This window comes from Gallus gallus, chromosome 5 (assembly GCF_016699485.2).
Source record: "Gallus gallus isolate bGalGal1 chromosome 5, bGalGal1.mat.broiler.GRCg7b, whole genome shotgun sequence".
Classification (NCBI taxonomy): Eukaryota; Metazoa; Chordata; class Aves; order Galliformes; family Phasianidae; genus Gallus; species Gallus gallus.
In genome coordinates, this window is record NC_052536.1 from 12,095,896 (window position 1) to 12,122,097 (window position 26,202).

The 26,202-nt window shown below is 43.0% G+C and overlaps 2 protein-coding genes and 1 long non-coding RNA gene across 6 annotated transcripts; 1 reads left to right on the forward strand and 2 right to left on the reverse strand.

Moving 5' to 3' along the window:
• Nucleotides 1–4: 4 nt before the first annotated feature.
• LOC107053391 lies at nucleotides 5–5,152 on the forward strand. The gene is made up of 2 exons (XR_001466579.4): nucleotides 5–2,207; nucleotides 3,034–5,152. It is a non-coding gene; the product is annotated as an uncharacterized LOC107053391 (long non-coding RNA).
• Nucleotides 52–1,854, reverse strand: SAA (serum amyloid A). The gene is made up of 4 exons (NM_001379276.1): nucleotides 1,810–1,854; nucleotides 1,368–1,497; nucleotides 503–641; nucleotides 52–261 (listed from the first exon to the last, which is right to left on the reverse strand). Exons 2-4 carry the CDS (start codon nucleotides 1,468–1,470, stop codon nucleotides 120–122), a joined length of 384 nt encoding a protein of 127 aa, NP_001366205.1. The 5' UTR covers nucleotides 1,471–1,497; nucleotides 1,810–1,854; the 3' UTR covers nucleotides 52–119.
• A 445-nt stretch (nucleotides 5,153–5,597) lies between the features above and the next one.
• HPS5 (HPS5 biogenesis of lysosomal organelles complex 2 subunit 2) lies at nucleotides 5,598–25,624 on the reverse strand. 4 transcript variants are annotated; one of them, XR_005860142.2, is made up of 23 exons: nucleotides 25,412–25,624; nucleotides 24,909–25,019; nucleotides 24,049–24,113; nucleotides 23,266–23,458; nucleotides 21,975–22,108; nucleotides 20,437–20,652; nucleotides 20,081–20,152; nucleotides 19,903–19,991; nucleotides 19,137–19,315; nucleotides 18,749–18,907; nucleotides 17,474–17,633; nucleotides 15,342–15,465; nucleotides 13,574–13,720; nucleotides 12,756–12,830; nucleotides 11,616–12,217; nucleotides 10,378–10,501; nucleotides 10,019–10,174; nucleotides 9,430–9,549; nucleotides 9,007–9,120; nucleotides 8,576–8,682; nucleotides 7,808–8,096; nucleotides 7,244–7,380; nucleotides 5,598–6,181 (listed from the first exon to the last, which is right to left on the reverse strand). XR_005860142.2 is itself a non-coding variant. In XM_421011.8 (22 exons), the coding sequence occupies exons 1-22, from the start codon at nucleotides 25,529–25,531 to the stop codon at nucleotides 7,320–7,322; spliced, it is 3,417 nt and encodes a 1,138-aa protein (XP_421011.6). In that variant the 5' UTR covers nucleotides 25,532–25,624; the 3' UTR covers nucleotides 5,598–7,319. The 4 variants fall into 4 exon arrangements, 2 of the variants coding, with proteins under 2 accessions (XP_421011.6, XP_015142147.2); XR_005860141.2 differs by having other exon boundaries at nucleotides 7,191–7,380; XM_421011.8 differs by having other exon boundaries at nucleotides 5,598–7,380.
• Nucleotides 25,625–26,202: the final 578 nt, after the last annotated feature.

A 26,202-nucleotide genomic window follows, 5' to 3' on the forward strand; every position in this document is an offset into this window, starting at 1 on the left:
CAGCGGCAGCTCAGAAGGCGCTCCAACACAAATAGAGCAGATACCAGCGAGTCCTGGAAACGCAGCAGTTTCTTTATTGGGCTGCACAAGGTAGGGGGTAACAGGGGAACGGGGCAACTTCAGTATTTGTTAGGAAGTCCTGCGGGCCTGAAGCGGTTGGGATCGCCGCCTCTCCTGCCCCACTCGTTGGCCTCCTGGTCGAGCCGGGTGTCCTCCGCGCCTCTGCCGCTCACCCTGCTCTGCCAGCCCTCCCGGGCATCGCTGCAAGGAGAGGCCGCCTGAACCGCCGGCACCCCGCCGGCACCCCGCTCCCAGCCGCGGTCCTGCTCTGTGCCGGCCCTCTCCCTCCCGTAACACTATTGCTTCTGCAGTGCTGCCTCCCCTCCCCTCCATTCCCCTCCTGGATCCAAAGCTTCGTACGTCTCAAGAAGGATTTCACCCCGACTGGAACACCTGGGCCCCTAGTAACTCCGTGTTAACAAGATGGCTGCCGTGCCGTTACCTGATCACTTTGGCTGCCCAAGCACCTCCAGGTCCTCTCCGAGCAGCATCGTAATTGCCACGAGCATGGAAATACTTGTCAGCACCAATGTAGTTTGCCTCACGCATGTCCCGGTATGCTCTCCACATATCCCGTGCGCCTGAAGAGAGCAGACAGGTGACGTTCACTTTGATGTCCCATTCCAGCAGCAGCCAAGCACCATTTCAGACAGAAGCCCATGGCTGCTACTGGGCCAGAAAGCCTCATGTGTCCCCAGGGCTCCCCATGTGTCCCCAGGGCTCCACGGAGAAACCTCTCTTATCAACCCCTACTGAAGTAGGGCAGGTTAGCAAAGCGGAAGAAAAGGGGCTCCTTGAGGAGAACTTCGTGGAGCCATGGAGGCTTTGCTTGGCTCTGATGCCTCAAGGGCTGGAGGAGTTGTCTCAAAGCAAGCTGGCAGTGACACTTTAGACCCATAGTGTGCACTAGAGAAGGTACCAGCTTCATTCTGAGACTTTAGCAGTAGAAGGTTTGTGCAACCAGTTTGTCCACAAAAAGCTCTCCATGAGCACGTGCCTATCCTGCAATCCCTGTGCCTGGTTTGGCCGCAGGGTTGCCCCCAAGCTTGAGCCCAGGCCTGCCATATTCTTTGTGCTGCGCTTGGCAAGACCCAAGGAACACAGAGGCACTTGTCCAAATGGGCCTTTCAATGGGAGTCGCCAGCTGAAAGGGCCTGTGGAGGCTGATCGAGGTCCTCTCCTAGCAGCAGAGACCAACAGGGTCCCTAATGTGGAGCCGCAGGACCTCCTTGACTGGAGGACTGCATGTGGCCCGTGCTCAGGGATTGGGTCCTGAGAGAAAGACCAGTGGTGATGGAATAACTTACCTCCAGCTGCATCCCTGACAAACTTGATACCGCTGGAGAATGGGTTGTCTGCACTTGCATACAGAACAATGGAGAGCAACACGAAGCAGATACAGAGCCTCATGGTTCCCTGCCCAAGCCTGACACGGAGCTGTAAGAAAATAAGAGAGATTAGCAGTTGTAGAGCACCTCTTAGAGATTTCTGACCTAGCATTCATTGCACCCACAGCTGTGCCCAGGCAGCTGCAGGAACACTCATGCAGCCACCCCAGAGCTTATGGCCTGCCCAAGAGCTCAGCATAAGACTCCTCGACAAAGGCAGACACACAGGAGAAATTTGCATTTGAGCATTCTTTGCTGCTTCTTCCATGAGAACAGAGAAGTCCCACATGCTAAAACATCAGTCCTCTTCCCAAATAACAAAAACAGTGCATGCATCACATAAATTCAGAGCATCACTCACCACTGCAGAAAGGCAAAGCCTGGAGGTCAGGTGGAAGTGAAGCCCATCTCATGAGCTTTCAGAGAGGGTATTTATAAGCGATTTAAACCCCAGAAAAGAGGAAATTGAAAAGGATACCCAGGGCTGGGAATTTCCCAGTACCACCCCACTTTCAACATAGAATTACAATAAGCTTGCCCTTGTCCTGGCTGAAAGTTCATGAATCCTGTTACACAATTTTTTGTAAAGTATACAGTGCTTTGTTTTCCACAGGAAATTTGCTCCCCATAGCAAGCAGATTGAGAAACTTCCACAAAGATTGAAGTGTTTGAGATGTTGTGGTTGACTTCAGTTTTTTGGCTCTTGTGCTAGAATGAGCTCAGAGGAGAAACTGCCTGATCATCTGCCTTCATCTTGAGGTACAATATTGGGTCTGCGCCTTTGCACAAACATACAAGCGTTTTTATGGCCAGGTTTTGGTAGTAGAGGGCTGTAGTGATGGCTTCTGTGAGCAGCTGCCCCGTGTCAGATCAGAGCCAGCTCCAGCTGCTCCAAAAGGAACCTGCTGCTGGGCAAAGCTGAACCATGAGTGACACTGAGTGCACCTCTGGGAGAACAGATTGAAGGGAGGGAAAAAAAGCTGCACATCATCTGGGAGAGAAGAGTGAGAAATGTGAGAGAAGAAGCCCTGCAGCCACCGAAGTCGGGGCAGGAAGAGGGCAGAAGGTGCTCCAGGACAGATCAAAAGTTCCCTGCAGCCCAGGAGAGGCCAGCAGTGGAGCAGGCTGTCCCCCTGCAGCCCATAGAGAGCCCCTGCAGGAGCACCAGTGCGTGGAGAGGAGCCCACGGTGGGACAGGAGGGCTGGGATAGCTGCTGCCTCGGGGGAGCCATGCCCCATGGTACTGAGCCATTTTGGAGCAGTGCTTCAAGAGCTGCAGCCTGTGGGAGGCCCATGCAGGATCAGTTTGGGAAGGATGGCATCTTGTGGGAGGGACCCCAGCTGGAGCAGGGGCAGAGTGCAACTGTGCAGGAGCAACAGAAACAAAGTGTTATGGGTTGTCCACAGCCCCTGCTCCCCTGTGCTGCTCAGAGGGAGGAGGTAGGAGAGGGGAGGAGGTAGGAGAGGGTCAGAAGGGGAAAGGTGATTTTCATTTGTTTTTTAGTTCTCATTGCTCTAGTTTGCTAGCAGTAGGCAATAAATTAGATTAGTCTCCCTTACACTGAGTCTGTTTTCCCTGAGACAGTGGCTGCTGAGTGAGCTCCCCATCCTTATCTCAACCCAGGAGCTGTTTTCACAGTTTCTTCCATCTTTCTGAGGATGCAGAACAAGGGAGCAGCACAATGGACCTTAGCTAGCCAATGCATGAAACCACAACAGGGAACGGTCATCTACACTACCAGAAATGCTGCAGGAACTGCTAGGTGTTGGGGTAGCAAGATGGATCCCAAAGATGGCAGAACTTAACTCCACTGCATACACCTATATCCTAACTGGCAACACTTTAAGACAGTGCACACTCATGCCACCACCGGGAAGGCTTAAATGGTTCATTCTTCCTTTGCTTGCTCCCACAGACTCCTCTTAAGGGGCATTAAGCCATTCTGCTTCCACAGTGGTTCAGTGGAGTCCCAGTGGGCTAAAGGAAGGAGAGTAATGCAGTAGCAAATGTTTTAATAAAAGGGAAATTCAAATCCATATGGCCAAATCTCTGTTAAATTTTAAGATCAGCATATTGACAATCAAGCCCTGCTGGTGTGGCTCACAGCTTCAGTACCCAATATCCTCCTCTTGCGTTTGCACCAGGTCAAAGAGTGCTTGGCGCCTGCTTGCCTTGTTCAACAACCAACATGATTCCTCTGCAGAAGGCTCTGGACAGAGCATGCAGAATGCCTCCCTTTACACGGTCTCATACACAGTTTAACAGCTACAGAGTTTCTTTAAATGCTGTGCAGAACAAGTATGCGTAGTTGTCCCATTCACAATTCTGTCGCTTAGTAAGTGGCTGGAGCTGAAGTGCTGGGGCATGAGGTAAAAGAAGTGCATTAGCAAACTGGGCTAATAAAATACCAGCAACTGTCTTCTCTTCCTTTGGACATCTCTGACTCCAGCAAAAAACTTAAGAGAGCAAGAGCCACTTTCCAGAGACAGGCCTGGAGCAGAAGGACAGATAACCTCTGAATAGAACAACTTAAGATGAGAAGAATCTATATCCCAACGCGACAGAAAGGAAAACTTTGCAAAAGCCATGAGACAGACAAAATCTTGCCTGTGCCATCCATGAACCTCATACTTAACATACACCTTAGCTACCGTAGGGACTGGAGTGTTGTGTTATTACAATTCATTTACATTCTACGGATGATTTAAATCCCTTTCAGCACCTATCAGCCCAAGTTCCTTCTCTGCTGGCTGCAAGTGGCCCAGCCTGTCTCCTCTTCAGTTTTAATTTAAATTAAGTCACAACTGGAAGAGGATTCTTTTGAACTTGGATTGAACTCAGCAAAACATAAGTCATTGTGTCCAGGGACCTGGAAGGTGCCCATAGAACTGACTTAAGGAACTTTCTGGAACACAGAAGGCGTTTCTGGGTTTTCAGACCTGGTCTGATATTTCACAGTCTCATCAAACCACTGTTCTCTGCAAATAGCACAAACATGAGGATAACTGCAACAAGACAGGCACTGGCGTGGACCGTGAATTGCTTATTCTTGACTCTGCCTGGAAAGCACTGCTTTCCCAACTCCTCTGGGCCTGCTTTCCCAGTCACACCCTTGGCCCATAGAAGCAAAAGCTGCAGCCAAGAACTGCTACCTTTACACAAAGACGTGAGCAAGCTGCCACTGAGAGTGAAGAAGGATGGAATGCTCCTGCCTGGATACTAGGAACATCTAACCTAATAAGGGCCCCTCCAAGACTCTCTTCTGACTTTGGATGATCTGATACAGTTAAGATAAAAGCACAATTTGGAACTTCTACCCCTGAAACTGGCCTTTGATTTTAAATATCTGTAAATGCAGTAATTTTGCAATCGAGGTATTTTGCAATCTAAGTCAATAAGCTTTTGACTGGAAAATGGAAGGTAAAATCCCAGCCCAGACCCAGCAGTAAATACTGTTTTTCTATATTCTGGGAAGTAAGAAGACTTTCTCTTCACTTACCCAAACAAAAATACACCTTTTTATTTTTTTTCTTTTTCCTTTTCCTCTTGTAATGCTGCTCTGTGCAATGTTTGCTAACATTGGTGTCAGGCTTGCAGAATGATTGCAATCTTCCTAGTTTCGTAAGATACAGACTGCACATATAAATGCTTATCTTAAATAGAATCATCAAAAACCTACTGGTAAATGAATTTTAACAGTGAAGTTGTGTTTTGAAGCAGGTTAAGGACTGCTACAAAGTTGCTCTACGCAAAGCCCCCTTTATTCATTTCTGCTTCTTCAGGGATGCTGCTACCAACAGTCAGCACAACAAGAGAGGAACCACAGCGCATCTGCTTCAGTGCAGGCAGGCTCAAACCATGGGTGCTGTGTGCTTGACTGGCTGATGAGAGTTGGTAGGTGGGATCCCTCAGGAAGCTTTCTGATGATGGCATTGTGCCGTACAACCGAATTCTAGACATGAAACTATTCCATGCTTATGCTCATCACACTTCATTCTTAACTTTTCTTCAAGAATAAACTCTTACTCTTTGTTGGCAAGTTAATTGAAGTCATCAGCACTTCAGGCACCAGATTTTAACAAATGCTTCCCATTATGTTAGCTGCATGACTACTCCAACACAAAGTTTAAGAAAAAAAAATGAAAAACTTTGAATGCAAAGTTATGATTTATTGTAAAAAAAGAACAAAAAGCTGCATCCCAGTCCTCACCCGTGGTTACTCAAGTGTACAAAAACCTCACAGAAGCAAGAAAGAGATTGTTAGGTACACAATGTACACTGAACAAATAAAGCAAAACAGTTAAGTCCAGAAAAAAGGCAGCTACATTTTTATCAGTTCAGCAAACTTCCTTATTAAAGGCAGCAATAGCACTCAGCTGAAGATATGATGCATTGCAAGAAACAGTTAAGCCACTGAGGTAGCAGCACGTTCACTTGGCAGATAAGAGAACAGGAACAGATATTACCTATTTAACCTCCCTATACTGCAAGTGCCTGGCTTCTATTCCAACAGTCTTACTATAGTGTACCATGAGGGTGTGGTGTGTTTCTGATAGAAGGATTTGGGCTGTTTCTAACATCAAAACATAGAACTGAAAACTTTTCTTTTTTAGAAGTACTTACTTAATGGCTTTTCCACAAGCAACACTATTACCAGATGAAAGCCTGCTACTAATTCTCTATCTGTAGCTTCATTTTCTCTAGTGAAATAAACTCCTCACAATAGGCCTTCCTGCAATTGAGATGAAAAAGTCAGATTGTACCCATCCAAAGTCTGAAAGCTGTACTACTACAGTCCTATCTTGATGAAAATAAAAGCATTATTTCCCAACAGTGTAAGTGCTGCAAATACACGTCAGATTATTTTTAGATCTTCATAAAGAAATATTTTGAAATCATTTATTGACATTATGGATTTTGAAGGATTAGAACTTAGTTCTAATGCATGAATTTACTGTTTAATTGACCTTTGCAAACAGTTGCTGACTGCAACCTTCTGCTAAAAGGGTGAGAATGTGATAGAGAGAAGGGCCAAAATCAGTGACCTACACCAAAATCTGTTCAAACATGCACTTAGTGCAGAAACCACGTTCATGCAAACCATAGTTCTGTAAATGTGAAATTAAACCCAGGTGATTTTATAAGTCTTCATATTCACATTCTAGCTGATATTCAAAAAGACTTTCTGCTTGATGGCATCAATTGAACTATACTCTCAATGTTCAGGGTTTGTTTTTTTTTCCCCAGGGTTAAAATAAGGTGAGGTCTTCTTGCTTTCTAAAGGTCAAAATGCACTGGGGAACACTGTTGTCCTGAGGTTTATTGAAATAGCCCAGCTGAAGCCTACAGTCATATTTTGCAAACAGTCATGGGCAATTTAGAAATATCTTACAGTTCAACAGTGAATTAATTTAAGTGCCATTAATCAGTATTATTATTCATTCTGAAAAATATCAACACAATTTACAGGAGAATAAAAAATAACATGCTCAGATGTTCCTCAGGAATAGCTTCTCATGTTTACAAACAAACACCAAAAAATAGTTTTATACATCAGAACCTGATTTTTGGGGATTCATATTCTTAACACTTAAGTTGTGCAGACTCAGAAAATAGATTTTCATCTCAGAAATATGCCAGCTCAATTTTGAGATGGACACTGGATTGTTTTAAAGTTCTAGAGTGCAAAGTTCATCTCCAAAGGAGTAGGGAAGAACTGTGAATGGCTCCCAGGCAGATACCTGCCATATGGACACTGGCTCAAATGCAATCACATCTTTTGAGAGAAGCTCACTTCATTAAAAGCCTGCGAGTTTCAGAGGCACTTCAACATACAATCATTACAGTTCCCAAAGCTTTCCCAGCCATCTCTATGCTTGCTGAGACCACAAGAATCGGTCACACTTGTCCAACATGGACTGAATCAGGGCTCTGCAATAAAAGCAAAGGAAAAGTTAAACAGTATTAAAAAAAAAGCTAACAGAAAGAACAACACTTCTGCTTTTTAAAACAAAGTTTATCAGAAATGCAATTACATTTCAGAGGTGACAGCAACACGCATGCCTTCTCTGAAGGCAACCAGTGGGGCTCAGCAAGACAGACATCTCCTTCAGAGAATCTTCCTCACGTATATCTGACTTCTTACTTTCCCTCTTTTTCCCCCCTTTTAAAGTGCCTATATTGCCCAACACACAGTTCTTAAGAGAAAAACTTTCAGCTGAGTTTAAAATTCAAGAATTCAATTCAAGAGTGAAGGTTTTTGTTTTTTTTATCTTTTTGTTAACTACAAAGTTTAAAGCACAAAGATCGAAAATAAATGGTGTGCATACACAGATCTTCCACTGATGCATCATCTTACCTTTGCCTTTTCTCAGCAATTTTCAGTATCTCGCAGACACCAGTAAATCTTTCAGACAATTCTAGCTTCAAGCCACACTCCTGTAGTAGAGGCAAGGCACGATTTGTGCCAATGGCCTTGGCTAATAGGAGAGCTACATTTTCCACAGTGATGCAATTTGGCCAGCTAGGGCTACCACTGCTGCTGACAGCATTCCCATTCTGTGGGCCATCGCTGTGGAAAGCACTGCTATGATTTTGTGCAAGATGCAGAAGAAACTTCCATTCTTCTGTGGTCTCTGGAATCGAACCTAGGTGCAAAATAAGTTTGTTACCTTCCTTGCAAAGCATGGTTTGTTACAAGCCTACTGTTTTAAACATGACTGTACTTTAAAAGGACATAAGCTATTCTGATTTCCCTTTGGAGACGTAAGAAAATCAGCATTATCAGTAAAGAAATTCTGTACAGCAGAGTACTTTGTACTTCTGTACAAGGCAGGGTACTGCCTTGGCTGACTCTGTGTAAAAATTCAGTGCTGAATTACATGCTAAGTTTCGCAATGCTTCACTATTTAAGGCTTTTTTGAGTCAAAAAGCAAGTAATTGTTTTGTCCATCTTTAATAGCGTAACAGCCATTTATGTTTGTCAAATATGCTGCAGTACACTCAGCTGGGGGAACTGTATCCAAAACACTTGTTAAAAAAACAGCTGTCACAAACATTATCAGTAAAGACTAAGGGCAGTTGCAATATTGCAGAAAAACATTCATATTGCTTAAGATTCACTAACCAGCTTCTTCATTCAACAGGCTCAAATCATCCAAATGAGCAATATTAGTAAAGGCTTCTATTCTTCTATCCAGCTCCAGGCAGAGAAAAAGATATCCAGGCCAAAATCTTAAATAGGAGAGTAAAGATTTCCAGGAATCAAATATTCAGTCTAAACTGAAGTCAACAATAGTAAAGCATTCACTTATAACATCAGTCAAGACGGAAGCAACTGAATTTCCTGAATGCCAGAAGCAATACTACCCATTGCAGTGTACACAGGCAATACCACCTATCCAAAATGGGTTCCTGGCACATCAAATTGGCCTCTAAAAATTCATCCTCTAAAGAGGAAACATTTTTCAATCAAACGTGTTTGTGGAAGGAGCAGACAGGTGGTTTTCATTTGTATCTTTTCAGGGTCAGAGTGCAAGTATGAAGTGCTCATCTCACCCGTGTGATTTACAAACGTCAGCCATCTTCTCTTTTGTAACAAAATCAGCCGGGAGTTTAATCAGAAGCAGAATGAGCTGGCTGTATCCCCACGTAAACAAATGCGACCGTGGCCTAGAAGACAAAAAAATATGTATTAAGGTTTTCTTCAAAACTTGTGTTTTCTCATAGAGAAAACCAGATGTATCACATGAGAGAAGGGAAGCAAATGAGACAGTGTCTCACTGTGTTTCAGTAAGAGCAGTCATTCTGTACAGCATCGTGGACAAAGTTATTTAACCCTTTCATTGCTTCTGCTCAACTCCGCAGTGTGCAAAACCCCCAAGGATTTACTGACATCCTAACTGCTGTATAGAACTTAAGCCAAAAGCCCAGAGATCAGCTTTCTGCTGCACTCAGGACCTTGGGCAAATCCTAATTTACCTGGGATTTCCTTCTGCATCTACAGTGTTTGCTCTTTGTGGTGCATCATGAGAAACCGCCAAGCATAACCAATCCAGTCGTACTGATTCTGGCTGCAGAAGAGATCTAAGGAGGGATGACCTAGAAAACAAAGCATATAGGAGAAATACTATTTTTAAATATACTGGCCACAGAGAGACATGAAAAAATTGCATGTGGACAAAAAGACCACCACGATATAAAACGAAATATGGAAAAATCTAGAATGTTTTCTGTTTCTAGGAACTGAGGGGAACCACAGGAAAACAAGTTGATGGGGTGCGGGTTGCATTCTCCCTCCCCCCTTTTTTATATGCTGTCTAGCCTCAGTAGACTGAACTGCAGGCACAGGAACAAAACCATTCTATTCAAAGCATTATTCATAAAAATTCTGTCACAACTAGCACCTTAGCTAACAAAACCCAGTTTGAGAAAGCAACTAAATCTGGCAGAATGAATAGGCATCTAATGACTGAGAACACCAGAGATATGGAAGTAGTTGAAAACAAACAAAAAACCCCACTGCTATATGACAACAGATACAGATAAATAGATTCCATATCCCCTTTACCTTGTATCCTCTGGCACTGACTTCAGAAGGCTATCTAAATATGCTAAAAAGTGAGCCGGATTATTCCTGCAAAGCTGCTTGATATCAGAGGGCACAATAGAAGGGTAGAACTTGACCAAGGGCCGAAGAGCTGTTTCCCCAAATTTTTCATAAAGTCTACAGATAGGGAGAAAACAAACAAACAATTATCAATGCCAAACAGCAGCATTATCGATTTGCAAAGTTATCTTTCAAATTCAAAGATAGCACTGAAAGGTGATCGTCATAAAAAGATTCCCAGAATGCTCTACAAAATGTAAAGTGAAAAGCTCTCAGTTAACTGCACGGAGGATGAGGGAAAGGAAGACTTAGCTACAAACCTTTGAGCATGTACCAGCAACAGAGGGCTATCATCCCAAGGCCCCAAGTCATGCAACTGTTTCAGTATTTTCAACATATCTTCATTTTCCATTGCGAAAGTCACTGGACTGTGACACGTTAGCTCTGAAATAAATTAGTGCACGTATTATAGGCAATGTCTTTTGCCTTAACACACACATGGCCATTGTTAAGTGTAGGGACAAAAGCTATCACCGCTTTCACAGAACAGCAGCACACACACACGCACACACACGTATATATGCACCGCTGCTGAATAAAACATAGATCTGCAGTTTTCAGTAGACAACAATTTGCTTCTATTAACAAATAGAAGCTTTAGTTTGGTCACTGATGTCACAGAAAGCAGAGCTCAACACAAATCCTGATTGTGATGAAATGCAGGTATTAGTGCACAGACACAAGTCCCACTGAGGACAAACCAGGAATGTATCCATTACTTTTATCTTTAAGGCTCTCACAGAAATACAAATAATTGAACTAATTCCCAGAAGCCCAGAAGAAGATATTAACCATCAAAGGTTATGTTCCTTGACTAATCTCTGCTAGTTCCCAATCAGTGCTAAGACTACTTCACTCTTACAAGAAAACACACAAAGCAGCAGCTGAATACAGAGAACAGGCATAGTTCTGTTTTCCTACATAATCAGTAAGTGTTAATTCAATGAGACTAAAGAATTTTGGCAGAAAAAAGAAGTTTGAGGTGATCATAGGCCATTCACTTGCATAGAACCATTCAGTTTTGTTTCACATTAATGACATTACTCTACAAATTGAATCTTCAATTGCCAGTGCAAACACCGAAGCCGCCTCATCTCCTACCTTTTGCTTATTACCATTTACATTTGATTCCAATTACATTCTGCTCATTGAAGAACATATACTTGGCTTTAAATAGAGCTGTTCTGTAATTATAAGAGTGTTTAACCAACACACTCCATCTAAATTAAAGGCTCAAAAGCAGTTCCTCTGGAATTGCAAAGAGAAGGCAGGAACAGCCTCTCCTAGGAGCCAACTTTTTAGACTTCCAGGGAAAAACACACAAACAATCCCAAAACAGAACAAAAACTTCCATCCACCAATCAACCTTCCCCTCCCCCATATCACACTGTATCCACAGAAGAAAAATTTGCGGACATCTTTGAGCTTCTTCCCCCCTTTTTCCTCCCAGACAAAATCCTGCTCTGAGTTTACTAGTAATAAAATCTTCATTAGTTACCTTTCAATCCTGTAATGTATGTTTCCCATACGTTAGGGCTGCTTGAATACATGGTTATAATACACTGCTTTAGTCTCTTTAAATCCAGAAGAAAGAAGTAGTTTTGTATAAATCTACAAGCAAAGGTCCACGAAGCTGCTGGGGGCAGACTTTGGTCAGAGCTTTCCTCTGCAGCACCATTTCCACAGGAAAATACACGCAGTTCAAAACACAGCGTTGTCAACTCAACCAGATCTTTGTGCACATCTGGTTCTAGGTCACATGGAGGAGACACTTGAAAGCAGCCATCCAAAAGTCCCTTCAAATCAGTACTATTTTCATGTATGGTTTGGCTTTCACATGTTTCATCTTTGTTTTCAGTGCAGTCTTCCTCCACGCAATCTGGTTCTTTGCCTACTAGGTCTCCACCATTCAGTCTTCCTTGCAGGCTTTCCTCCAGGACTTCCCTCTGTTCTTCAGCACATATAGTCTTGCTCTTCTCAACAGAGGAAGCAGAATGCTCTTTGTTGCCGAATTTTGCTTCCAGAAAGACAAGCCACTCCTGTAAAACTCTTTTCATACACTGTGGCTCTAACAAAACCAGGGGATCCTGCAGTTTGCCTCTGTAGAAGAGAAAGCTGCTAAGTTGCTTGACAGCTGTAAGAGGTCACACGTGAAATATTATGTGTTTTGTGTAATTCTTAAGTATACTCCAAAACTTGACTTATAGTCAGTCGCTGTTCTTGTGGTTCCAATTGAATCAGATAGAATTTAGGCTAATCATGGCATGTACGTTTGATGTTAGTATATCATTACTATTTCCTCAAGCTTTCTTTTGGAATTGATTTTTGTTTCTTAGGTATGGGGTTTTGGTGGTGGTTTTTTTTTTTCCCCCTTCATTTTTTTTTCCTATGCTTTTTATCATTTTTATTTTTGGTTTGCTTGTAGTTAGGATAGTTACTTCAGTATTATCCTTTTGTCCTAAGCAAGCTTATAGCATTCTGCTTGGTTTTAAATAGAGGTAGCAAATCATTAGCTAAAATAAAAGCCCTATAGGTAACATTAGAAGACATTTACAACATTACTCTTTCATACATAACTAAAAAGTCATTTTTCTACTAAAACCCGATGTATCTGGACATGACATTTTTCTTAACTTACACAGCTTTTGCTGTTGCAGCCTTAAGATCTCTTAGATGATCCTCCTCTGGAAGCTGGTGGTTCTGCAATTCTGATCTAGAAAAACACATTAATGTAAGTCTTAAATGAAGTATATATAATTAACGTGAGGATTTTCCTCAGATTTGTCAAGAGATGACATTAATCCCATTATTAAAAAATAATACATTTATTTCTAAAGAAGCTCAATAGGAATTATCAACACATTGGACATCAAGAACTGCCATTAATAACACTTCTGTAGCCTTTATCATAACTTCTGCTCTAACTATGGTTGATTTCTGACGATGCTAAATAAAAATATAATTGTGTCACCATAGGAAAGTTTGCATAAATTAGCAAATCACTTGAATATGAAACAATTTAGCCATGTACTAATTGGACAAGCATTAAATAAGGTAGATGTTTTATAGCTACAATTAAAAAAGAAGTTCTGAGGGACAAGAAAGCATTTACTTTCTGCTCAGGAAAGAGAGGATATAAACTGCTGGACGCACATCCATACCTATGATGGGCATCACAGATCCACTACCTAAGAGTTGCTGAATACACTGCATTCTTGCTCATCAGCAATCACAGCTCTGTGGACTGCACAGTCCAACATCCAGACTCATTCACTGACTGAACCAGCTTCAAGGTGAGGAGTCAGGGAGAATCAGTGGAACCCACTGGAATAATGACAGCAGCTGGAAGCATAGCAAGCTCCACCGCTCTGCTCAAAAGGTAGGCTTTCTTTAGATTTGCTATGCTCAGAACATCCAGCAAATGCAATTGCTAAGAAAATGAGATTTTGCACTTACTCCCTCTCTTCCTGTGGAGATGCTACCAGATTAACAGATGCCTCCTGCTGCTGCTCGTCATCCTTTGCCTCTGGTTTCCCTCTACTATCAGGACTCACATGAAGTGTGCCGATCTTCTCAGTAGTTTTGCGTACAAAGCTGGAAACACTAGAAGTCAGAAGTTCAAACATTTGAAACTGAAAGTTCACACCTGAAAGAATCAAACAATTTCTTTCTAGCCAAACCATCATTTCAGAAATCGTTATAGCCTGAAGAATTCTGGAGAAAAGGGTCAAAAAAAAAAAATCACTGAAAAACTCCTCAGAATTTGCACTTCATTTGTAATTCCATATTTAAGACTCAGGGGGGTTTGCTGTTTGAAGAACAGAGCCACACACTAACATCTTGCACTTAGATTTTGACATGCATTTGTATACCCACAGACGCAGATTGGCTACATTTCACTGTAGGGCTGATAAGTCATCATGAGGAGATTACGGTCCTCTGGTGGTGAGAAATGGTTTTACAGCACTCAAAGTTAATTCTTCAGATTATAAAGCTCATTAAAAATACCCTTTTCACGCCATCAGCTCCTATCCATTCAGACATGCTAAGAGAAACCTCAACAAGAATACAGAAATCTGATTATTTCTACCACTGCCACAAAGAAAACCCTGTCACCAAGAGCTGGAAAGAGAAGTCAGCCTTTTGCCTTCTGACCAGCTTAGGACATTAAAAACAAACAAACAAAATAAAACCAAGCCAACCCTTTTACTTGCTCACCAAAGAATGTGGCATCTTATATTATATCAAGGAACAGCAAAAGTTAGATGTTCCTGCAGGAGAGAGAAAGGCTTCAAACAAAAGACTGGACTTTAAATGTATGTGAAGAATTACAGGGAAACTCAAATATGATAGTGCTGAAATCATGAATAGAATACAGCTGGTCCTTGAAAATCCAGTTCTAAATATTATCAGTAATTGCTTGTACTTAAACTCTTAAGAGTGTATGTACATCTGGAAGTTATTCTGAGATCTTACTACTGATATCAGCTACAGTCTTTTCCTGCAGAATATAATTCATGTACCTTGTAATCAAGGGACAGGTCTGCAATTTCTCAGCCCATCATTATGGGCTAGAAACATTTTGAGCGAGAAACGCACAAATTTGATAATAATTATTTAAGTTATGTATTTAACACCACCTGCATTCTGTGTTACAATGAGTTTTAAAAGCAATTTGATTTCTACACAGAACAGACACAGTATAAGCTACCACTATTCCACAAACACTTGGGAAATTAGCTAGATTTACTGGAAGGTGCCTATGTGGCAGGAGGAAGATGGCACACTACACAGCGTACTTTGCAGGTGTGTTCTTGCAATCACATATTTTAACTTCTGCCCACAGCAGCCTAGAGGAAGCCTTCTCTGATTCTTCAGAAATCCAAGTACCAGAAAAGCTCCATTTCAAAGCAGCATTTAGTACCTTTGTTTCAAGCGCAAACCACAAGCACAGTTTATGGGACAATATTAAACATTCTTAGATATTTAAAAACCTAAAGGTCAAAATCTCAGCTCCACTGAAGTTTACAGCAGTTCTTCAAATTAAAGCTTCCTCTTGACACCAATTAATTAGCTTAGCAAACTGCACTGCATCTCAAGCGTTCCACGTCAGACACTATATTTTTACAGAACAGAATATGGAACTACAGCAGACAATGCTACAGATTCAGAGGACAGAAAAGGGAAAGATGTAATGGATGAGTGAACGACCTGCAGGTTTTACCTTTCTTTGACAGCTTGGAGAGAGACGAGAGGAGATGGGGAACGAAATGATAAAGGAATACTGAATGGGAGAAATGTTTCACTCCGGTCAGCCTCAATCGTCACAGATGCATGAGATGCGCTGTCTAACAAATGGAATTGAAACAAAGAAACATGAAGCGGTGGCCTGGAAAAAAATGAAACAGTGAAACAAACGCAAGTCTCTATTTCCTTACTAGATAACCTACAGAAGATACTTCCATACTTTTTAGTGTTTCACGTTGATGATTCCAAGGAGACAAAAATGCTACATGGTCTCAACAAATGTTTTATTACTGACTTTGAACCTTGCAGGTGTGCTTTGGTAATGGTCTTCTGGCTCTACAGCGAGGCAAGGGATGGTCACAACTGCCTGAGAGCTATCTTCAAAAAATAGACTTACAGCTCATTTAGAGGACAAAAAGCTTGATTTAACGCACCACTAGTTATTTAAGGAGTTAAGGAAAATTGTGATATGTACCAATTCACATTGTCCTATTTCCTAAAAGCTAAATAACATATGGACATAAACACCATGAACCACGGCTATGGTATAAATCGCTCTTCTATTTGAAGGGATTTCAAAACATAACTAAAGACTTTTGATAAGAATCACAGGAAATACAGAACCACTGACTATTTCCCCTTCACTCTCATACACCTATTAGTATCCACAACGTGATTAGTCATTTCCTGTTACAAACAAGCTGCACGTTTGAGTGATTAAAATTGAGAAAACAAGAACACTTTTGCAACAGCCAGAACTACCTGCACTGTTGAGAAGAAACAACTATACTGTTACAGAAATGCTCTCAGAACTCACCACCTCTCTGGATACTGCCTAAAGATCATAACTGACTGAGCCTAAAAGGCCACTTTGTTCATCACGGAAATCAATAATCTAAAAGCTTATGATATCTTACGTAAATGTGACCAGGGAAACCAGCATCAGTTCAGCAAGAAAATGGAGTTATTCATTAAGTCCTCTTCTCTTAAATACCATATGAGGGACATACACTTCAAAAAGCATCTAGAACCTTTCTACCCTGAATTAATCAGTAAATTTGCTATCACGTGTTGAACAGACAGAACAATTTTAACTCTTGATGTTCAAAAACTACAACTCTTCATTTTAGAGTTTTAATATTAGAAATTATAGGCTTCCTGCATATTTTCTCACTTATTTTCATGGCGATGAAGATAAAAGAAGGCCAACGTAAACCCAAAGGCTGCAAGCATCACGTAATCCAATCAGTAGGAAAACATTACTGACAAACAGATGTAAAAATTCCTATTCTCTCCACACTCACCATGGTTTTTCCCCCAACAAAGCACCCAAATTGTCTTCCTCCTTGAACAACTCTGTAACAGCTGAGGGCAGACTTTTTACTGCCATGCCTCTCTACCCTACCCTGATCATCATTCCAGGTTCCTTTGTCCCCTCCCAATCTCAACCAGAGAAGAGAACATACATTGTCTCACTCAACCTTTCATCCAGTGACAGATATTCGGTAAGAAATGAAAACAAGCTCCTTGAGTAGTCTAAATGTTTGTCATTAACAGTTATATCGTTCCCATAATAACATACAGATATCTAACAGGCAATCCCCTTTACAAATGAAATCCTGTAAGAAAGCTAAGAACATTCCTCTCCTAAGCCTACAGCTAATGCCAAAGAAAAACCCAGAGACAAGATTAACAAATTATTTCCTGGAGCTGAAATTACTGGAAAGCTAGGGACAGCAAACAAATCTCATCTGAAGCTCAATTAACACCTTCATAGCCAGCCACGATAATCTTAACATTTGTGCTATACTGCACAAAGAGGTGGAAAAAAAATGGTGTGAAACGCTAGCCTGAGAAATGCTCTCTGTGCCTTCTGTTTTCCTTCTCTCTTTTGTTTGCTTTTAAAGTTTTCCATTCTGTGTAACCAACACTCCAATGTTTCAAGAAAGAGTTTGACTGAAAGGAGGGATGAGTGTTCCCACTCATCAAATCAGAAGATTAATGAATGACTTGATAGTGGGAAATAAAAGCATAGAGCAAAACAATCACATTCCTGTAGAATACGTAAGTACTGCGTCTGAAGAACATATCTGTGTTAAAAAACATTACCGAGTTCCACCTGTTCATCCTCCTGGTGTGCATGAAATTCTTTAAGCCTCTCATCTTCTGAGAACGTTTGACTGTGGAGGGAACACGAATCATCATCTGACTGACTGCCCCTTCGGCTAATAACACGGTATATGCCGGAGTCCAACACACTGAAGCTTTCCTGTCAGACATGAGAAGAGTTGGACATTTTTTGAGTTGCACTTCCTTGTTAAACATCCTGCAACAAGTTGAAAAAGGCATCCTCACATAAAGAACCTTGCAGCGCTTCATAATTCACTATCTGGGAAAGCCATATGCAATGTCATATTTCTGACATATCCAGAATGGATAAGTAAACACACACTGCCAAGTATGCAAGTCCAGAGACTTTATAAAGATGTAAATATTGCAATTGCTCTTAGGAAAGTAGGCTGTAGAACAACTAGCATATTTAGGATGAGACTATGAGACAAAACCACCTTGGCTTGTGTGTCACATACACAAGAGTCCATATTCTTTTCACTATTTAACCATGCCCAGGTAGCACAGCTACAGAGCCTCCAACACTGCCTGCTTCCAGGACATACATACACCTTTTGGCTTGCATCCAGTCTATGTAATTTCACTTTCTCATTTGCTAATGGAGGAAAAAAAAGCCCACAAAAACAACCTGTTTACCCTTTACATTACTGCTTTTTAAGTTGACTTCTTAAACACTCCAAGTGCCTAAGAACACTCATTAATACAACTCATGTTGTTTTAATTATGGAATGCACCCCCTTTCTTGAAAAGCTCCTGGGAAACCAAGTCAATACCAAGCAGCTAAATGTATAAGACAATGTTAAAAAAAAAAAACAAGCATATTTCTCTGTGGACCTTTCTGCTTCAGCTTCATGGAGTCAGACAATTTTTTTAAACAGAGCTAGGATAGTTCTCAATATCCACATATACTACTCTCACCACAGGAAACTGCAGTTACAATTGAGATGACCTTCACTGAAACACTGTAAGATACAAAACTCAGCTGTAAAGAAAGCCTTCTTTGTATCAGTCTTTGCTCACATCTCAGCCACTAGTCATAAAATAATATGGAAAGAAGGTAGGAATACAAGAACTTAAAGAAGGCGAGTAGTATTCCATACCTCGCTATGCCAATTAAGTTTATAAAGTAGCATTATCACGTAAAGTAGATGTGGTAAAACTGAAAGCCTCATCTTCAAAGTGAGCAACGAGATGGCTGTAAGCCATGAAGATAAAGCTTCTGGGTAACATTTTGAGCACTACCAATGCACTTACATGAGATGAAATGCTGCTCCTCCTACTGCTGCACGCAGAGTCTAGAGGTTCCAACTTTAAGATGAGTTCTTCCAGGTGTGAGATGAGATCCTGCTGGGCTGAGGCATCCAGCTGAGACTTCAGATGCTCCAACTTTTCTAGGGGCAAATTTTTTCTTGCCTGAAAATACACAGTAAAGCAGAAGCATTATTATTTCTAATGTCTACTTTAAAAAAAAAAAAACACCAGAAAGGCACTATATACACAGGCTCATTTTCATACTGCAAGTATAACATCCAGCAGACTTGTTAAAGACTCCAAAAATATGAACTTCAGAACGTAACAGAAGAGAGGGACAGGAAACAGAGTGAAGTTACACTGCATACTTAACAAAGAGGTATTTACTCACCCTGCAGGAAATGACTGAATTTTGGAAGAGACAACAGACCCTAGCAGCAAGAGTCCAGAACCCTCTTCTCATCAGGCGCTCTATGCAACGGTCCACCAGCAGAAGGGAAAAGCGTGCAACTTTGCCATTTGTATGCAGACAGAACAACTCATTCTTGTGAACTGCTATGTCCTGAATATCTGCAGAACCAGATGCACAAAAGCGTCTAAGAGTCTGAAACCATCAGCCAGGATCCCCTTTTATTCTTGAAGGAAGATGAAAACCTATTTCCCACCTGACTACATGCAACAGTCTAATACACTGCAGCACAAGTGGTGTGAGGAACTAACACTAAAGAGCACTACAAACAGCTATAAAGCACAAATACCAAAACTTTTGCTAGGAGAACATTTGCTAGGAGAAGGAACACCTTGACCTTTCTGCAGATTATCCTCCTCCACAGGAGGCCTAAGAATAAACAGAAATGAGGAAAAAACTACTGCAGTTGTGGCTATTACCTTGTAGCATTTAATTACTGTACTGTAAGGTATGCTTACACCAAGTTTTGGTCCTCCTAAGTATGGAGGGAAGGGTTGGCTGGAAGGGGTAAGGAGAAGGTTACTATTCAAGGAAATAGCTGACAGATGACAAGAAAATGAGTTTTCTAATAAGCATTCTGCAATCCAGCTGCAGAAAGAGAGTTCGAAAAGGTTCTGTGTTAGACAAGGACTTCAGAATTGACAAATGTAAGAGATAATATCACAGAACTACGATTCTTAAAGTTTACCTTTTACTTCACTCCACAGCAAGACTTGAACGCTTTGGGGAATAAAGATATAAATGCCTCTTTCTGTCCAGGTCAACACATAATGCTCACTGCAAGCAAAGCAGATGTTACCCAGGCAAAAGTTAACTGTGATAGTAAACTACTTTATCAACAGGAAACTGTGCTGAAAAATACTCACGTCAAGTATAGTAGCTTGGGGAAAGATAAAGATTGCGCAGAGCAGATGGAACTAGCATAATGAGGATCTGTCCTATAAAGAAAAGTTATTGTCTGTTACAAGGCCTAACTACAACAGCATCACATTCATACTCTAATATCCTCAGCTCTTTAAACCCAAAGCTGGTTTAAACTGTCGCAGTTACACAGATACCTACAGAACCAAGGCTTTGGAAATTTTCATTGAGTAATCAACTTCCATTATTAGAGAAGAACATAGTAATATGGCAGCTAGGATTAACATTTGAATGCACTGGGAGTTCTCAGGGAGCCCAGAAACCCCAAGTTGCTTTATGGCCAACAACACACACACATTACCTGAGAGTAACGACAGGGAGAGGCGGAGATGAGAGCAGCTGCTTGAACTGATGCGTGCTCTGCACTTCCCCATCAAAGTTCACCTCCCACATCCTCGAGCCAGGCCGGGCACAGTATATCAATGGCTGCTGATTCCCACTGTTTTTTCCAGCAGGGAAGAAACACGCTCCAAATTCTCCATCCCTCTCTTTGTTACCAATTTTCCAAAACTTCTCTCTTTTGGAGAAAATGCATTTGTTAAGGCTACATTAATAAAGGCGCTCATTAATCTTATCTTAATTTTTGAAAAATAAGAGAGTGGAAATTTAATTACTGAATTGTTCTGGTTTTTGTTGTTGTTTGTTTGTTTTAATTCTGCAATGAACACACTGAAGTCTGCATAAAGTTTATAAAAGCCCAGGTGCAGAAATACTTATTAATTTATAATAAGTGCTCAGATCATGAGCCTCTTCCTCTTCTGCAAATGCTGAAGACAACTTCTGTGGTCAATCCATTTGAATTTAGTCATAGCAACCACAGGAGGTTCCTGTTAATGGCAGAAAGCAAATGTAGCTCTGAGAAAGGCAAGAGGGAGGATCAGTGAAACTGGCCAGACAACCTCAGCTAGATCCCTGGGAAGGCGATGTTGCAAATGATCCCAGAAATCATTTCCAGGCAAGGGAAAGATAAGAAGGAGATTACAGATCATAAGCACAGACTTATGAAAGGGAAATCATGCCAACAGCCTTTTGCAAAGGAACGACTGCCTTGTTACATCAGGGGAAAGTAGGTGTGCATCTTGACCTCGGGAAGGCTTCTGACACGGATTCCCACAACATCTTCATAGAGAAGCCAAAGAAGCACGGGCTAGATAAATAGCACCAGCTGGCTGCAGAGCAGCTTTGTAGGGAAGGATGTGTGGTCATGGTGGACAAGCTGAGCATGAGCCAGCAATGCTCAGCACTGCTCACACATACCTGGGGTGCTAGGGTCAGTTCTGGGCTCCTCAGTACAGGAGAGCCACAGACATACTGGAGCAAGTCCAGTGAAGGGCTACAAAAACGATGATGAGATTACAGCACCCACCACATGAGAAGAGGTGGAAAGCTGGGCCTGCTCAGCCTGGAACAGGAAAGCTGTTGGAGGCATGCACATCTTATCTGATCTTATGCATGTCTATATGTACCCAAAGTGGGGGGGGGGGGGTACAGCAGTACAGCAAGCAGAGCCAGGCTGTTCTCAGTGGTGCCCAAACACCACACAACAAGAGGACAAGAGGAAACAGGCACAGACTGAAATATATACATTTCAACATGAGAAAAAGCTCCGATGTTGTTAGCATGGTGCACCACGAGCAAAGTCTGCCCTGAAAACTTGTGGAGCCTCCACTCCTGAAGATGTTCTAAACCTCACGAGACAGAGTCTCATGCAATCTGTCCTACTAAACTGTGCTTTAAGCAGAGAAGTGAAAGCAAATCATCTCCAGAAGCTTCTCCCAACCATAGCAATTCTGTGTGACTCTGGAGATTTCAATATTTCACAAAGAAAACACAACTTGCCTCTCAGTATCGCATAAATAAGTGCGTGTAAGTGAAGATATGAGCAGTCTTCCATCCAAATAATCCAGCTGAACAACCCGAGAATCTACAGTGGTTATAATCTGAACAGGAAACATCACAAAAGTAGCAGCAGCCTATGATTAAAAAAAAAGGAAAAAACCCAATGAATTGAGCATCAGTTTAGTGTAAAGACTATTTTAAGTTAATATTGCAAAATTCAGAAAAGGCTCATCTATATTATGAATAGAAAGCACAAGACAAAGTCAGTCAGTACAGTTCCTCTCTTCTCTCCCTTTAAAGAATAAGGCTCTATTGCTCAGAGATATCTATGTTCAAATTATCCTCTTCCCAAGACCATTACCGAAGCCTTAAGAAAAAAAGATCAACGTATCCCATTGCATCCTGATATTTCTTTATAGAAAGAGCATGGCTTTTGTAACACTAAGAGGGTTCTTTATTCCCCTGTAAGCTTTCTGCACATGTCAATTGTCTCAGTTCTGCCCATGGGTACTTTCAGCTAACAGCCTTAAAGAGACATCTGAGGGATTAGTGAATGCAAAAAAATAAAACTTCCATCAGATTGTGGTGGTTTATATCAACCACACTTTTCTTTGTTTAAACTCCCCTGCACCAAACTACCCAGATGCTCTATGTTATACAAGTCTCCCAGTTTGCATGGGTGGCGGAACAAAGTCGTAGACAGTCTTCTCGTTCAGAAGAAACTACTGGGAATTGCTCTCCCATTTTCTAGTGGACTGTCTCCATACCTGACAGCTGCATGCTGTCATCTTTGTTTGGAATGAATTGATTTCTTGTTCTGAACAAACTGCATTACACTTGAGACTCAGCAGTCTTAACAGGCACAACCATAGATTGCTCTATCCTACCTGAAAGGAATTCTATAAGGCCGCGCTCTCCCTTGATCATAGCAAACACATTTAAGACAGACTGGATTTGCCCAAATCTCTGAAGTCTGCACAAACTTAGGTCAGAACCTCTTCACACAAAGCCTGTTGGAACCCACTGTTTCTTTGCATTGCTAAATCACACAGTTTTTTTAATGCTCTAGATTCAAAATCATTTTTTGTTGAGTTACTAACTTGGCTAAAGCGAGGGTAACAAGTTTACAAGTCATCACTTCTACTGTTATCTTAAGAGACTGTTTTTCATCCCAGCTGACAAAGCTACTACAAGTCTTCCTCCATTCTATATCACTTAAACAAAGAAACTCACCCACCTCCTCAGGAACCTCTCAATCTCAAACAAAGTAAGTGAGTAAGTGATATTTTACCTTCCCTTGTTTGGATGTGTTAATTTTGATGGCTGATACTTTCCCCACATGATCTCCTACGAAAACACGGAGGGCGGCTGTATCCCAACACAGAGCTGTAACTTTTCTGCCCTTATGTTCAGAGGAAACATAAATCCGTTCTGGCTTCCCGCGACGTTCCTGATTCAGCTCCCACACCACCACAAGACCCTGGCTGCAAAATTCAAAAGGAAACACAAGTTGAGAATAAATCTTGTAGAGGCATTCAGCGTTTTATCAGAGATAAAAATGACTTATACCAAATAAATGGAAAACCTACACAAGAAGTCCCCCTCAGAGCTGGCTGCGTTAGAGGCTGCGTGCTCTCAAGAAGTGAAATGTCCTTCCTTGTGCCACTCAACAGCAGCAGCTTTGGTTGTTACTCTTACACTGACTGGTATTGCCAACAGGAATGCTAAGCTTGAGGAAAAACGTGCATTCACATTTTAAACAATGTAAATGGTATCAGCTACAAATTTCACTGTGATAAGTCAATGAAGATCTTTCTTCCAATGCTGAATGGTCTCAGAAGAACATTTATCACCATAACTTCACACGTATTAGCTCTCAAATAGGTATTCTGTTACAGAAATACAACTTCTCCCTAAAATTATTATTCTAGAGATTTATTCTGTTGAGGCATCTACGAGTTAATTCCCTACCTTGCCCCCTCTCCCCTCAAGTTCTCAATAGACATCCATCTGAAATTTAGAAGTTACTTCACAACACTGAGCCAGCACTCAGGTTTGTAAGTATATTGCTCACCTGGTGGCAACAGCAACGTAGTCTTCATCGTGTAAACAACATGCAACTCGGGAAATGGCACCCTCCTGAAAGCAAATACAACAGTGAGTGCAAACAAGAGATGTTCTTGTACTACCTCCACCAGGCCACAACTTCTATCTCTATGAAAGAACACAGATTAAAGCCAACAGCTGCTACTAGCCTGGTGCAGTGCAGGTGCTTTTGTTTGTTAGGCTTTTATCTGCACACACTGAGCTTTCTCCAGAAAGGCAGCCGACAGCGTGAGTGGATCAAGAGAAGCAACCACACATCATCCTCCAACGTGGAAACTTAGAAAGCAGTCCCCCATCTTTGTACCTCCAGGCACTGCTTTGCCAGAATTAAGCAAGATGTTCATCATCTTAAAAGATGGCTGCATCCACATTACAGAGGGAGCAACAGTAGCTCCCAGAAAACAGTATCCAGATGTAGAAACAGCAATCCCCTTTCATGACTTCTTTCAGAAAAAAAAAAGCATGCTGGCTTGCTTTTCCTTTGCTTACCCATGAGTTCACACTTTGGTACACAGACATCAATGTTATCTATGTGTCAGCTGCTCTGGCATCATACTGAAGGGTTTCTCTCTGACTCTTATATATTCGGGTAGCTTTGAGGCTGCTGTTAACTGGAAAGAGACCTGATCTGCCCTTCTCAAACCACCTCTTTCAAACCCCAAGCAAACCATTACACGGCACGCTGTGCGGATACCTCAGCACCACAGCCTTTTTCACAATGCAGCAGTATGAAACCTCACCTCATTTAGACAGCTCAACAAGCTGAAAGAACACCGCCCCCAGGCCTGTTTCCCCCGGATGATCTTGTGCAGGACATTATCCCCATACCTTATGAGTAAGGAAGAGCCTCTGCTTCCAACCATCCTTCTGGATAAGGTTCAGCCCTCCTCCTGAGGTGCCCAGAGCCAGCCACCTCCTTGACACGGTGATGCACGTGCACTGCAAGAGAAGAGCCCACAATGCAGAACCTGAGCAAGAGCTAAAAGCGGCGCCTTTTGTTTCTATGATAGTTCTATTTTTAAAGAGTCCATCGCTTGCCAACTTTGCAGGCTGCTCACAGAACGCTGTCAGCACAGCCAACAGGGAACTAAAATGGTGTTCTTAGAGACTGAATCGAACAGCAAAAGACATGGTTTTTTTGCCCTACAAGGACATGACAGAACACACGCACGGAGCAGCGTTCTGCCTTCACTTCCTCATCTCCTGCAGCACCCATACAAGGGAGCACGCACACACCGAGAGACAACGCTTAGAGCTTAATTAAAATAACAACCCACGTAAGGAAACTGTGAGAATTAATTAAAACTAAATGCAAACCGCCCATCACACACCTTCAGCCGAGCGGAGTCCAGCCGCAGCGCGGACAGCAGCGGGTCTAAGCACTCCAGCTCCGCCAGCACGTGGCTATAGGAGTCCGGCACGGCCGCAGGTACGGCCGGCACGGAGGCCATAGCGCGCAGGGTTACGGACCCCTACTGCGCCACGCTCCCCCACCCGCACCCCACGCGCCGCCGCACGCCAGCAGCCACCGCCCCGCGGCACGTGACCCGCGGAGGGGGCGGGGCGATCGGCTCGGGGCCGCCGCCCGCTGCGTCACGCCGGGCGCGCGGCAGGAAGCTGCGTCACCCGCGCCCGCCTGGCCCGGCCACGTGACGCTGACGCGCGGCGCCCCCTCCCGCCGCGGGCCGATGCCGAGGGGAGGCCCCTCCCCCGCAGCGCGGCGGCGCCGACCTGGGAGCGGAGCGGCGGGACCGCCGAGCCCACGGCGGGGGACGAGCGACACCCGCGAACGGCGGGGCCGGGTGACAGCGGCAAGGGGGGAGAATCGGGCGCGGCGGGATGGGGCGGGGGGGCGGCGGCACGGCCGAGCCCCCGGCGGCTCCCCCCTCCGCCTCACTGTCATGGCGGCGGGGGAGGGGCCGTCACGTGAGCGCGGAGGGGGGCCGGTGGCGGGGGGGGGAGAGCGGCCACGTGATCGCGGAGGACGTGCCTCGGCGGCCTGCGTCCTCGTCACGTGACGCGGCCTCCCCCGCCCTGCCGGTGCCTCGCGGCCCGTTCCGGTCACGTGCCCGCCCCTGCCCGCCCCATGGCCCCAGCGGCGGCGGCGGCCCGACCCCCTTAG

Excerpts from the sequence above, each read along its gene's own strand:
- SAA (NM_001379276.1), bottom strand. The coding sequence starts at position 1,470 with ATGAGGCTCTGTATCTGCTTCGTGTTGCTCTCCATTGTTCTGTATGCA. Across the intron at positions 642-1,367 it reads TGTCAGGGATGCAGCTGGAG|GCGCACGGGATATGTGGAGA; the intron begins GTAAGTTATTCC and ends TGCTCTCTTCAG. Across the intron at positions 262-502 it reads TGGGCAGCCAAAGTGATCAG|CGATGCCCGGGAGGGCTGGC; the intron begins GTAACGGCACGG and ends CTCTCCTTGCAG.
- HPS5 (XM_421011.8), bottom strand. The coding sequence starts at position 25,531 with ATGGCCTCCGTGCCGGCCGTACCTGCGGCCGTGCCGGACTCCTATAGC. Across the intron at positions 19,316-19,902 it reads GCTGTGGAGTGAAGTAAAAG|ATATTCAGGACATAGCAGTT; the intron begins GTAAACTTTAAG and ends CTGGTTCTGCAG. Across the intron at positions 12,218-12,755 it reads GCTGCAACAGCAAAAGCTGT|AGGCAAACTGCAGGATCCCC; the intron begins GTAAGTTAAGAA and ends TCTCTTCTACAG.